The 13,699-nt window shown below is 42.4% G+C and overlaps 1 protein-coding gene across 1 annotated transcript in view; it reads right to left on the reverse strand.

Moving 5' to 3' along the window:
• PTPRG (protein tyrosine phosphatase, receptor type, G) overlaps positions 1–13,699 on the reverse strand; it is a gene marked incomplete at its 5' end in the record, with an annotated part of 324,523 nt that overhangs the window by 72,221 nt on the left and 238,603 nt on the right. Inside the window, 4 exons of the mRNA XM_014946781.1 lie at positions 1,003–1,135; positions 8,919–9,720; positions 12,082–12,131; positions 13,485–13,593. Of these exons, the coding sequence (XP_014802267.1) occupies positions 1,003–1,135; positions 8,919–9,720; positions 12,082–12,131; positions 13,485–13,593 (1,094 nt within the window). The remainder of the gene's footprint in view (positions 1–1,002; positions 1,136–8,918; positions 9,721–12,081; positions 12,132–13,484; positions 13,594–13,699) is intronic.

Consider the following 13,699-nt stretch of genomic DNA (forward strand, 5'->3'; position numbering starts at 1 on the left):
ATATGACTGCAATTTTATTGATGTTAATTACTTGCAAATGTTAATAGAAATGATTTTCACAAGACTATTGCCATTAATTTATTAATATTCTTTCAAATGCTCCCAGCCTCAACAATTTGGCCAATTAATTGTCAGTGAAATGGGTGTACCGAAAAACCTCTTGGTAATTTTTTAATTGATTTTGCAAATATAATGATCAATGGAATGCTATTTCTCATCAAAGCTACTGTCTGTGTCCCATCTAATCACATTTTGTAATAATTCCTAAATACTTTCTATGAGGCTAATCCCTGGTTAATTTTCACTACCAGACAAATGAGGTGTCTCTGGGTTTTTGTTCTGGCACAAGAAGGTGCTGCAGGTATTAAATTACTTTAAATCAAATGGAGATGGATTTGTTGATGCTAATCCTAGTCTCCAGTACTGAATCAATGCCCATTGGTGTAAAGGACAGTATCTATCTGTCAGAGGCAATCTCTATCTTCAAGACCTTGCAGGTTGCATGCTCCACCCATGCTAAAGAACTCCTACTGAGAGCATTTCCATGTAACATGGAACAAGCTTATCCCACTTTCTTGAAGTACAGTCAAAGGAAGAAAAGAACTCTTTAAGATCATGCAGGAGGTCTGCAGCAAAGCCACCCATGGAACCAAGTCCAGTCTCGTTGGGCTTTTATGCCACGACCACCCTTCCGGAAGGCCAAGGAAAAGATACATTTTGATAGCTATATTAGAGGGACTCATTATGAAAATATCTATTTGCCTTACAGCTGGCTCTACCATTGCTAGAGCTCTACCAAGTTCATTTTCATGACACAAAAATCAACATTTAAGACAGCTTAATAGTTAACCACCAGAGCTGTTCTAGCATCCACAGAGTTATCTAATGCTATCTATCACCTTAACATCTAATAAAAGAAAAACCACAGGAACATATTAAAAAACACCATCTGAAATGCATTTTAAATCATTATCAGTTTCCAATCAAAGGAAACAGGCTCACCTCCAGTAGACAAGCACGGCAATGAGAAGAATGAGGCACACGAAGGTCAGTGCCGAGACCACAATAAGCGGGATGATCCATTCCATTTTACCAGGAGAAGGTCTCGTGGCCATGCTGGAGCTGTTCTTGTCAGCTGTGTGTTAAACATAAAACAAAAACAATCACTAAATGGAAAGAGAATTATTGTACGGAAAAATGTGTAAGCAAAACAAATAGCTTGTCCATTTTACATGGTATGAGTAAACAGAGCAAAGATTTTCTAACTGCAGGGTGGGACTCCATTTGTCTTTAGTCTGAGACATGAGAGCACAGAAGTATGGTGTTTATTGCCACATATGGCTTGGATTTTACTACTGCCTGTAATTACAGTCTCATAGACAATTTCAGGACTCTATCGTGCAAGCACCTATTATCAGATGTGGAGTACCCCACCGAGTCATCTCACCACGGCAACAAAGTAAACGCTTTGCTGGGTCACCAGCGTTCGCAGATAAATGCACTCTATTTCCCAACACTACGGGACAGCCCTGTTTGCAATGCTCAGTGTAATACTTTGCTTCAGAAATACATTTCTTGGTAACTATCTTAAAATAAAAAATCCTCAACATGTTGGGTGTCATGTCACATCATTTGCGGAATTGTCACAATCTGGTGAGTTACTGCATACGAAAGCATTTTTTAGCATATGGATTGTCAAGATGGATGGATGAATGAATGGATAGGATGTGTTGTAACTGACAGAAGAAATCATTATGCCACAGCTTTTGAACAAAATTAAAGTTGGTCAATATCCTGAGATCTGGGCGAGTAACTCCGTTTTACTTTTCGCATGACATCTTGTAAAAATTACTGTTTCTTTCATATATAAGATGACTATCTAGAGGTTCTGCAAGTACTGTAGCCAATGAGCATAGACACTGTACCCAAGTATTTCAAAAGACATCTATAATTTGTGCAAATTCATGTAGACTTGATGAATAAATTTTTTTAGACAGAATGATAAAAGAAAAATACATAAGCGGATTCTGCATCTTATTCCTGTTTCCTAACAAACAGGCAGTAGTTGATCAATACCTGTCAACAGGATGAAATGGGAAAGGATTAGTGTAAACAGCTTCAGATTTGAACGAGGATTGAAATGTACGCACTTGACTTCTACTTTTTAGCCTACGTGAGTCTTTCCTTACCAATGTGTTTCCTTGCCCTCATTCAGTATTGTATTATCATATCTTCTGAAACTGCTGCAAATCCTACCAGAAGAACATAATTGCCTTTTCACCGTAGGCAGGCAAAACACAGATAATTGGAAGTCACCAGATGTCACATAATATGAAGTCATACTCTATTTTAATAGCATTTAGATTATACTCCTCCATAGGCAGGAGTAAAATTCAACTAACATGGAAGTAAAGGTTAATTGTAAATGCTTTTGCCTGACTGCTGAAAACAGAGCAAGGCTGGAGGCTGCTGCAAGCCCAGCAAGAAATCTTTCTCGTTTTAAGAACTAGGCTGATGGAGGTAATGCCCTTTAGCAAGCAGCCTAAATGAGGTGCTAATCAGAGGGATGTTTGGGGGAAGTGAGCGTGCACTGAGTATAGAAGGGATCAAAAGAGAGATGAGTAGCCAGTTGCCTCCAACTTCAGTAAGAAAGGCTACAGAGGCTACCAAAAATGCCACTTTGCAGAATAGGTACACAACGTTGTACCTCCACACGGTGAGCTTTCATCTTTCTTCACAGCATACTAATAATATACAACACACTGTTTTTAAGACAGGTCTTTGATTTCCTTGACTAGCGAAGAATAAAGAAAAGGACAACTCCAGAATTAGACCAAAGGCTTATTCTCTGTATTTGCCAAACTTGCAAAAGTCATAAGCCCCGAGGCATCGGTTTTTATCAGTGCATTTCAAATCATTTAACAGCATGAAAAAATTAAGCCTGTTGAGGTGTTACTAATCAGAATGCTAAAAGGGACAAAGAAAAAACATGCAAAGTAAAAAAATTAGTAGGAGAGCCAAACAGTCCCACCACCTTACATCCATTAGGGTGTTGCTTCATTTCTCTCCAAGGATAGTATTCTGTTTAGTTTCACCTCCACATATTTCAACAGAAAAACATATGTTTCTCTTTGCATGGGAAGAAAATTAAATTCCATTGCAAGCACAGCATGGGCTGGAGTCCCAATGCACGCTATTAAATTCTGCAGTGCTCACGATGCTCCTTTTACTCAGTCTACTGTGGAGAACACACTAATCTGACCCTGCCAACTCCCAATACCACAGATGTGAGAGGATAAGAAAGTGTTCAGTGTGCTGAGTGTGAGAATAGCAAATGCCATTCCCACATGCTGATGGTTGGCCCCAAAATTCCAGTTGGGAATGCCCAAGCAGTGATGTGCTTTAGAAAATAGAGAGCCTGTTCCTGTGCCGTCTTTGAGGAAAAAGTCTTAGAGGTGCTTTCTGCTGCTTTAGTGAAGTGTTGAGAGTGCTTAAACAAACCAAAGCCAATAAAATTGTACTGGAATGACAGCTGGGGCCAGAAGCACAGCGGTGCAGCTGGAGTCCTGGCGCCCATCTCTTGAGTGTCATGGCAGAAGTGCCCAAGAAAAGCCAGCACACTGGGTAACTTGGGAAAAGAGCTGAAGAAAATACACACCAAAAAAAGACAGATCTGGGCCTTTAGAGCTTCCTGTTCTCCTACAAAACAAAATATTGTAAAATAAAAAATAGTCAGCATTTCACTCTTTTCCAAGAATATTGAGCCTTGCTAGTGTCAACAGCATATCCTTGTAATGGTGCCCACCATACGCTGTGCATTGGCGGGGGAGGGAGGGGAGAGGGAAGGAAAAAAGCTTAAAAAATGGACCAGGAAACTCCATTTTTGCTAAGAAATGTAAACAGTTTCCAGTGGCATATGCCTTCGTTGAATTAATTCAGTTTGCCTTTTTACTGGCTTGGAATTCATCCCAGTAGGAAGGAATAAAAATTATTACAGCATATCTGTTTCAGGAGGTCCCACATGATACACGATAAGCGCCGGAGCTGCTAAATCCACTCCTGCATCTGGAAACATCCATAACTCCCGTGAATCACCCATTCAGCAGCTCCATCCCGGCCCCACACGGACGAGGCCCTGGCACAGAGGGTATCAGAGGGCGGCAGGCAGCGAGGGGGGCTTTGGGAGAGCAACTCTTGCACAAAGGTCAAGGCACAAAAGGCATTCTACAATTTGTGAAATGTACTGGTTTTCCGCGTCTTCTTGGTAATAAGTTTCCTGAGAATAGAAACGTGTTTATTTTCCTTAAGTAAGACCGCTCGCTATAATAAGCAGCCATGGCTGTAATATCTAACCTATCTACCTTTATCATCCATTGCACAAACCGGCAGGACAAAGTTCTGTTTGTTGTACCGTCACAGATACCGTTAACTACGACAATACCCGCGTTCTGCAGGCCAAAAGAGAACCCCCACTGCCCAACTGCCTCACATCATCCGGTCACTTAAAAGACCTGCTCGTCTTTCCTTTGAGTACATGAAATTATGGGTTTATACAAAGGTATCAATTAATTCTGGAACATAATATTGTCCCTATTATTCAACTATGAAAAGGCAAAACCCTATGCTTTCTAAAAAAAGTATTACCTTTGATACGAGCCTTGTGTCATTGTGCAGCTGTTTTTTCCCTATTTCTTTAAAATCATTCCTGCAGTAGTCGTATTGACAGGCTGTGCACAACTAAGCATGGCTTTTCACTGCTTTGTAAACAGATGCCAATCATATTTAATCCTGATGTCAGATATCTGAAATTCATAGTGTTTGCAAACATCAAATAATCCAGTCCTTTTATTTTCAAGCCATTCTGCTGTTTGCTCCTCTAAGGTGCCACGCAAAATGGCTCAAGTGCCACCAAAAATACAGCTTAATAATCTTTGCCATGTATGGAGAAGCAAAGAATTACACAGATGTTTAATTATCTTAATGAGGTTATCCCCAAAAGGCTTTTGTAACCTCAGACCTGGCAAAGACTGTTCTAAAAACCAAAATTCAGTCTCTGCTAAAAGCATACACCAGGCTTGAAATTTAACCCTGTACATCACGATCTCTCTACAAAGCCCCCTCGTGGGAGGAACCCGGCAGAAGCGGGTGAGCTGAGGGATGGGAGGATCTGGGTGAAGTTTGGATCAAGGGCCAAACCCATGTCTCTCTTCTCAGTCCCAGCTCATGACTCAAGCAAAAGTCCCAACTGGACATCCATTACTTCGTTCACAACAGCTCATTCATTATCTCCTGTCAAATACAAAGGATCTGTTTAATTGTCCGGCACGACAAACCAAAATTCTGTGGGATAATATCTGCTCTAGCCTGATATAACTGAATCATGCTGGTTTTCTTTTTTTCCCTCCCTCCTCTTTTTTTTTTTTTTTTTTTTTTTTTTTTGGTAGAGCATTATTCTAATTGCTGTTTTTCTAATTTTCAGGTTTCAGAGTCGCGGACAATGCTGAGCAGCTGTGTGTGTAACAGTTGCAGATCAAAGGTACAATTAGTCTAATGTGGGCACCAAAACAGAGAAAGGGATGATCAGGAAAATGAAAGAGGAGAATGCAAGCAAGCGTTCAGTGACAGAAGAAAATCATTAGTGTTGGCCGATACCACCAGACAAGAAGAGGCCAATGCCATTTGGAAAATAATGACATGGCCTCAGGAGAGGTGTGTGTGTATGTGCGTGTGAAATAAGCACTAAAAGAAAATGAGCCTTGCTGTACTAATTGGCCTCGCACTTTCCCTGTAATTTCTCATGTGTTCCCTGTTCTCCTCTAATCATCCACACTCATGAGTACTTCCCCATTCAGTTATCTCCTTACAACTGCTAATTTGATGCTATATAATTAATTTTACAAGTGTACATTGTTATGAAACAATTTTCTACTCTTTAAAATGATTAAACTTTCTACTCACAAAAACATTTTTGAAACCTTGACACGTTTTTAAAAACTGCTTTCCTGCAGAAAAGATGCATCCAAGAAAGTTTCTGCCCTCCATGGGACACAGTAAGCTGCCGGGGTTCTTTCTGGTCACTTTGGAAGTGGCCTTCACTCTTTTCTATCTGTCTGGATGTTCAGGAATGATTTCAGATACTTCTGGCAATGTCCTCTTGGCTTCCCTGGTTGTTGTCATGGTTTCAGGTTTACCTTGTTATGGAAAACCTTTAAGGCCCTTTCTCATAGGAAGAGGTCTTGCTTATGTCTCTAGTTTCACTGAATTCAACTCCTTTCGTGAGCTAGGTCAGGTCTGTCTGTATGAATTTTGGTATTACTGTGGAAAACAATTAAGCCTCTGTCCCAAAGCCAATTAGAAATATCTCAAAATATTCTCAGAGTTGAAAAACACTAGCCCTTCCCAATGTCTGGACAAGGAGTCACATTTGTGACCAACCTAACTTCTTCCACCTGGAGGTCAAGGACAGGGAATGAACCTCTACCCCAAGGAAAATAACACAAGTGGCACGATTCTTCACCTCTGAATAGTCATTCCCAGCCCTTTTGCTGCCGAGTGTCCTCTTCAGTACACTGAGGGGTCTCGGAGAGGCTTGTCTGGGAAGCTGAAAATAGGGTACATCATCATCTGTTCCTCATCCTGGGTATGTCACCAGAGGTTTAACTAAGATTTAACTAGGACTAATTTGGGTGAAACAAGCAAATCTTTGACTTATCTTTTCCCCCAGCTAACGTGCTGTTTATTTCAGATGCCATTTTTGTAAGACACAGTGATCTAAGTTTTCCTCCCTCCATACATGGGCATGGAAAGCCTAGTTTGCAGAGGGCTTTCAAGACTGATTGTCTTTGCATGCAGTCTTCAGGCAGGGTCACGTCAAGCCTCCAAACCTGCGAGTGAGCAGAACTCTTAAAAGAGGCTGTCTAGTAGGAGGCAAAGCTGTATTGAACCACTTTCAGTGATAGTTCTCTGCATGCTAAAAAGAGACAGAAATCGCTACTGACTAAGGGGAATTCACAATAACCAGTAAGTACTTCTTAGCAATATTAACAATATTTTCCCGTGTCATTGATTTTCATCTTAACTTCACCATGGAATAAAACCCAATCTAATAACAATCCCTTTGTCATGAGTTAAGAAACAAGACCAACGGCTCATCTTTTCTCTAATTTATTAGGCTGAGAATAAGCCATGAGGCCCTTTCTAGGCCTTGTATAAGGGACATTGTACTTGGACCATCCGAGAAACTGGCATGTGAGAAAAAGGGAAGCAGAAGGCGGGAAGGACTGAAGACAACTATTCGAGAGGCAGGCTTAGCCAGGCAGATTGAATTGCCAGGGTCTGAACCTAAGTGGTGCTGAATGCTTGCTACCAACATTGCAAAGCATGACTGGGACAAGTTCCCTCCTTCCTGATAGAGAGGTGATTAAGGCAAGTGGCATGTTGAAAGCTGCCTGACAGGCACCTCAGACCATATTCAGTGGGAGCACTGGACTTTGAAGAAGATTTCCAGTTGAGGAAAAACAGCAGCTCATTTTAAAAAATCAGCACAACCTGGTGCATGTTTCCTGGCTTCCTCATTGTTCATCTGTTCTCTTACAGAACAGTTATGATTCACAGCATTAGAGTCAGGTCAGCATTTCTGTAACAAATGCTATTAAAGATTGGGTATAGCTTTGTTTTTTAAATTGGTTCTGAGCTATAACTGAGTGCACAATGTCGGCATTTTTGTGTTTATAAATGTAGGGAGAAATAAATATGCAAGTTTTTTTCACAGTACTCTAACTTTAGAGCAGCTTTGATGGAAAAACAAAATTACAAAACAGTCTATAGATTAGCAAAACAAACAATAATGATAAAAAAAAAAACCCAAACAAAAAATATGCACTATGTTATAAATGCTGTGGTAATATACATAATCACTCAGATAAACTCATCACCGTATCTAAATCTCAGTCCTTACTCTGCAAATAAATCCATACACTTGTACTCCATTTGCTCCTTGCAGTTATAAGATCTGTTTTCCTCCCTGGTGCCTGGAGCTCCCCAAGCAGAAACACATGTGTACGCACTGGACTTCCTGCCCAGGGAGTTGGGAGCACCGTGAGATACCTGTTTGCACAGGCCCGTGCAGCAAATCCTGACCACGCCGGGCTCGGCGCACGTGCAGATTACCTGGGCAGGCTTCCAAAAGGTCGTATTTGCTGTGTACATACTGTGGAGCTGGTACGTACGTCCAGAGTTGGCGTGTACAGGAGCATCAGTAATTCTCATCAGGACAAACACAGAAAATATGTGAACTCTGCCTGGCTAAATTGTTTTGTTGGTTTGTTGTTTTTTTTTTTCCACAAGAAACAAAAAGGAGGTAACCCTAGTGCAAAAGGTGCCTTGTCTTGGAAGATCAGAGCACGTAGGTTTTGTGGTGAGAAATAAACCAGCAATGATCCTGTATTTGGGAGAGTATCTCAAAGCCCAATCAGGGAGAATCCTGCAGATAAACTAAATTAGCTTACAGCATATATAGCAACCTTCCCATGAAACACCAGCTCAGCACAGCAACCACTCTTCCAAATTAATTTCACAGCTATAGTTTACTGCATTCCCCTCTCCTTTTTTTTTAAAAAAGAAAAACAACACAAAAATTCTTAATGCAGTATGTTGGGAGTTAACATTCTTCAAAATTTTATCTTCTAGTAAGCAGTACAAGGAGCGTGAATCTGTCCCAATAAAATAAAAGGATGATCCTTTCCCCTCGCCTCTCCCCAGTAACAATTTGTGGGTTGGGTCCTGCGATAACCTGCCCATTGGATGAAGCCAGGCACCACAAAAATGTTGTATCTACTGGAAATCAGTAAGGAGTTTGCTTTGTGTAATTTTGCAACAGTCCTATCCTGGTAAAAACAGTTTCCCTGGAGGTCACTCACCTGGGTTAATGGTGATGAATTTGTTATCTGAGGGGTATTCCTCTGGAAATCTGTCCTCCTTTGGAGGAGGTTTTCTTGTTGTCTCTGGTCTTCTTGGGATCTTCCCCAGGTAAAGTTCATTGGTGAACGCTGGTGGCACTTGGGTGGAAGGGAGCAGCTGGGGCTGAGTGTCTGCTTCGGCAAAGCTCTCCTCCTCACCACCTCCAGCCGTGGGGACAACATTTTGGTTTGTCTCTTCACCTGATATGGTTTTATTTCCTTCCTCCTCAGCAGTCCGGTTGGGGGAAGCCGTGGCCACATTGGGCTCTGTGCTATTGCGTGCCTCCGCGGCCGCTGTCGCCCTGTTTTTCTCCTTCTTCTCGGCATCCTTTTCTTCCTCTTCCTCGTGCTCCCGCTCCCCATCCTCACTTTCACTCTTTTCATCCTTCTCCCCCTCCTCGGCTCCCTCGCCATCCTTTGTCAGCGCCGAGTCCCGCTCTGGCCCCGGGGAGGCGGCGGCGGCGGCAGCCTCTGTGGTGGCCACCACTGGCCGTCCCGCCTGCTTGCTGGGGGCGGCCGCTGCGGGGAGCCGGGTGGGCCACACGCTGCTGGGGAAGGAGGAGATGCCACCACCGCTGAAGCCCAGCCCTGCCAGCAAGGTACTGGTCACCACTGAGGCCACGGTGGCCTGGCTGCCGCTGGAGGAAGGCCCCATCCCCGTGGCCATGGACACGAAGGAGAAGGGAAGCCCCGAGGAGGTCCAGGTGGAGGAGCCGGAGCTGATGGGAGCCATGTCAGCTGAGGAGGCAGGAGATGCTGTGGGCTTGAGGAGGTCACCGGCAGCAGAGGGGAAGAAAACACAGCAGAGAGCATCAGCAATGGCCCTGATGGTCATTTTTCTTATGCTTTTCTCTCCCTTTCCAGATACATGCCATCACAGTTCTCTTCAAATGAGAGACTTACACCAGCTGGATGTAGGGCCAAGCCAGGAACAGGACATTGCACAGAGCTACATGGCAAACCACGAAGGGAGGAAACCTCCCCTGCATTCACCAGTTCCAAAAATCATTATCATCAAAAACATCTTTATCCTTATCTTTCTTTTACAGCGGGACATTCTCCACCCACGTCACCGGTGACTTGTGAGTAACGTTTCCTCTCAGGGGTGAGGAGGATGTAAAGGAATTTAATGAGTTTAGCTGCATTACTCACAGTGCCTTAATCCTCAGAATACAGAAGTTTAAAAATACAGCGTTACATAAGGGCTGTCCCAAAATAAGAGCTGTACTGCCAACGTGAGCATCCACGGCTGGTGGGTCGGCTCTGACAGGGAACTCTGGGTCTTCCCACACACATTGTGAGGGCCTTGAACAGTACTATTTTTATTTCCTTAATTTACCCATCAGCATTATTCCCCTAAGGACTGGTGCTGCAGTGAGGCATTGCTGTTGTTAGGAACAACCTGCAGCATGGCCAGCTGGGTGCTCGTGAAGGACTTGGAGAGCATCAGGAGCCCTTCAGCAAGTTACCAGGACCTCTACCAGGACCACCAGGCCGCGGCACCCATGTAGAGACTCAGCTTTCCCCACCCACAGGGCTCATAGTGACTATCAGCGACCCAGATCCAGGGCTGGCACTGCTCACTTCCCTCGGGGAGCTGAGAGGAAGCAGGGGATGAACCATGGACTTTGCCTCCTCTGCACCCTGCCACTGCTACTCTAATGTCAACACAGTGCAAGCACGCTCACACGTGGGTCTCTGCACACGCGTGTATGCTCTACTGGAAATAAAAACCCCTTAATATACACTTAAAGAACTAGGCAAGTTCATTCCCCTTCCTGAATTACCTGCAGAAAAAGACACTGAAGTGAGTTGACTAAGGACAAGGAATAATTCTGGGGAAGAGCCAGGGTCAGAAGTTCTGCCCAGACAACCTGACCACGCTCCCTCTCTGATGGACCGAAAAATGCCTCGCGTTACTGAATTCATCAGGAAGAGGGGCTTTAGCTGGAAAGGTATGAATCAGACAAGGACAAACAAGGGTGCTCCTGAACGTTGAACGAAACTGTCAAGTGTTTATTTTTGGAACTGAAATTTATAACTTAACAGTATTTCTGCATCTCTCTGCAATTCCTGGTTTCAGTCAGGCCATGTAGTTGGAATGCTGCAGCAAACCAAGAAAGGCTGCTTTCTCACGTTATTTTTGACCAGCTGCAATCACAGAGAACCTGAGATCTCAGAAGAAAACCTGTGCTTTAGAGATTTCAAGCCAAAACTTTAAATAAGCATCTAAACATTTGGATACTTATCAGTGTGAATCCCTAAGGCACTGTGAGATTTGCTTTTCACTGGCACGTACAGTCTCAATGCTGGACTGAATATTAAAATTCGACAGCAGATTTTATATGTCTGGAATACCTCTATACATCATTAAACAAACATTAATCATTCAAATTCAAGCCTTGTATGTATTATTGGCTTACTAGGGAGTATATCAAACTGGAACAGAATAAAATCAGAAGCAATGTACTTAGAGTAAATTCAATAGTATGAATTCAGTCCATAAATTTGACGGAACAATTCAGTATACCGAATGCCAAGAAATGTAGGTTATGGATAGTTTATGTTAAATAACGTAATAATGTGCGTTTAAACCTGAAACAGTGTATTCCAGTTTTACTGTAAATGTATCAACATTTGTGATTCTGGAATACAAACGCCAGCTTCAGTGACTCATTACAGTCTCATCTGAACTAAAACAAAGAGCTTGTTAAAGCTTTTTTCACACAAGTGCAGGTATATCCTTAGAGCACTGGAAGCACAAAGATGTTCTGTGTGAAGCCTTATTCCTGTTGCATATAATCTGGTCATATAGTTAATAAAGGAAACTAAATTTATTTCCACAGTCGTCATTAAGATTACAAATGCCCTCTAGGTGAGTTAAACAGATTTTTGGGAAAATTATTTAACACTTGATTCTCTGGTGGTCAAAGCCTCTCGAAACATGAAGCTAGAAAACCAAAACCCTTCCAGTATTTTAGGGATGTTAAAAAACCACCTTTTGTCCCCAGGAAAGCCCACTCCTGCTGCAGATTTACAACATCGTGCTGCCACCTGGTGGGAATGCCTCCCCAAATTCCCGCTGCCCATCCGCGCTCCGCAGGGATTTATGGCCATGACTTACCACTCCTGTTTTCACAATTCTGGTCCCCTCGAAAATTCGAGTAGTGTTAGCTGAGAAGCAAAGAACAACAGCGTGTCAGCAGGCTGGGAATGGGAGGCACGGCTAAAATTGCTAAACACTTGCTGAATATTGCGACTACAAAACAGACATGCAGGTCTCCGTTTGGAGTAAAAGCAACTCCCCTCATTTGGTGTTACTCACCTTACTTTGTACTTGTGTGTAAAGACACATTCATTTGCCTTTAAACCTGGCAATGCCGGTTTAAGTGCACTGTCAGAAAACACATGCTCTTCTCCAAACCCAAGTTGGATGAAACGGCCTGACTTACACAAGAGGCCAGAGCAGCTGTTATTAATTTTTTCTGCCCTAACGATAATATTATCATTGTTTACTGCTGTTTATCTCAACTACAATTAAAATCAGCCTCTGATGAATGTTTTGAAAGCTCAAATGGATTCTTTTTCTAGGTTAGATCTTGGGTACAGCCAAAGATTAGAAGACCAGCTCCTTTTTGGGGAGACATGGAAACAAACACCACATCTACTCCCATTGCAGATGTGTGTGTCACTTCCACTGCTTTGAGCACCCGGCTAGAGTACCCAAAGGGTATCCAGCAAAACTGTCAATAATGATTTACTCTTAACTGTAATTACAACAGTATCACGGTCAAATGTGAAAGAATTTTTCCATTCTATTATCTGCCAAAAGAGGCCATAATCAGTAATACACAAGTTTCTGACTTCTGCTTGATGCTTGAAGTGAAGGAAGTGCTCTCAGCAGAGTTGAATTTTGCCCTACTTAATACGAAAAGTAGTAACAAATTCCTAGGAAGGAGCAAAACTTCAGCACTTAAACTCAAAAAGCATCAAGTTCCTCTACCAAGTCTCAACTTTACCAGATTTCTCCAATAAACTTAAAAGGAAATCCATGACAAAGGACAGCTTAGCATCCAGTTCTTTAGCTTTGATTTAAATATGTATGTTTTAGAAATCACTGAGGTTGTGTGCGTGGTTAAACCTGAACGTCTCCACATGTGGTTGTCAAGGTAGGACTGATCTCCCTTCCTCTTTACATAAAACAGACACCCATCAGACCCACGTTCTGCTACAGCTGTGCCTCTGATGCATAAGCAGTCTCTGATGAGCTCATTTTAGAAAACTAGTACCAAGAAATGCTCTGAATTCTCAAAAAAGCTGATGAGCCCTGCCAGGCAAGATGTGTAGACAACCCCCCATCACCAGTAATAGGACTCTGATAAAGTCACTGGTCACAATCTGAAGTTAGCATTGTCTACATGCATTCAAACACCTTCTGAAATCATTCCACACCATATTGCACTCTGCAAAGAAAATGTTAAACACACAAAGAGTCATAATGTAAAAATATGTATGTGTTGTTTTTACCTTGAAAGAGCATAGTCTGGCTAAAGTCACTACGCATTTCATTTCGGCAAACTGCTTGAACTCTGAACAGATAAAGGATGTCAGGTGAGACATGGCTAATGATGGCCTTCTGTTTAAAAAAAATAGATATTATTCAGTTTTTTACCCCCACAGTACTGTCCACGATCAGTTTGTAATATAAAAAGCATTGTGCTAACACAGGACATTTCTGCCAT

This window comes from Calidris pugnax, unplaced genomic scaffold (genome assembly GCF_001431845.1).
Source record: "Calidris pugnax isolate Ruff unplaced genomic scaffold, ASM143184v1 scaffold81, whole genome shotgun sequence".
Lineage (NCBI taxonomy): Eukaryota > Metazoa > Chordata > Aves > Charadriiformes > Scolopacidae > Calidris > Calidris pugnax.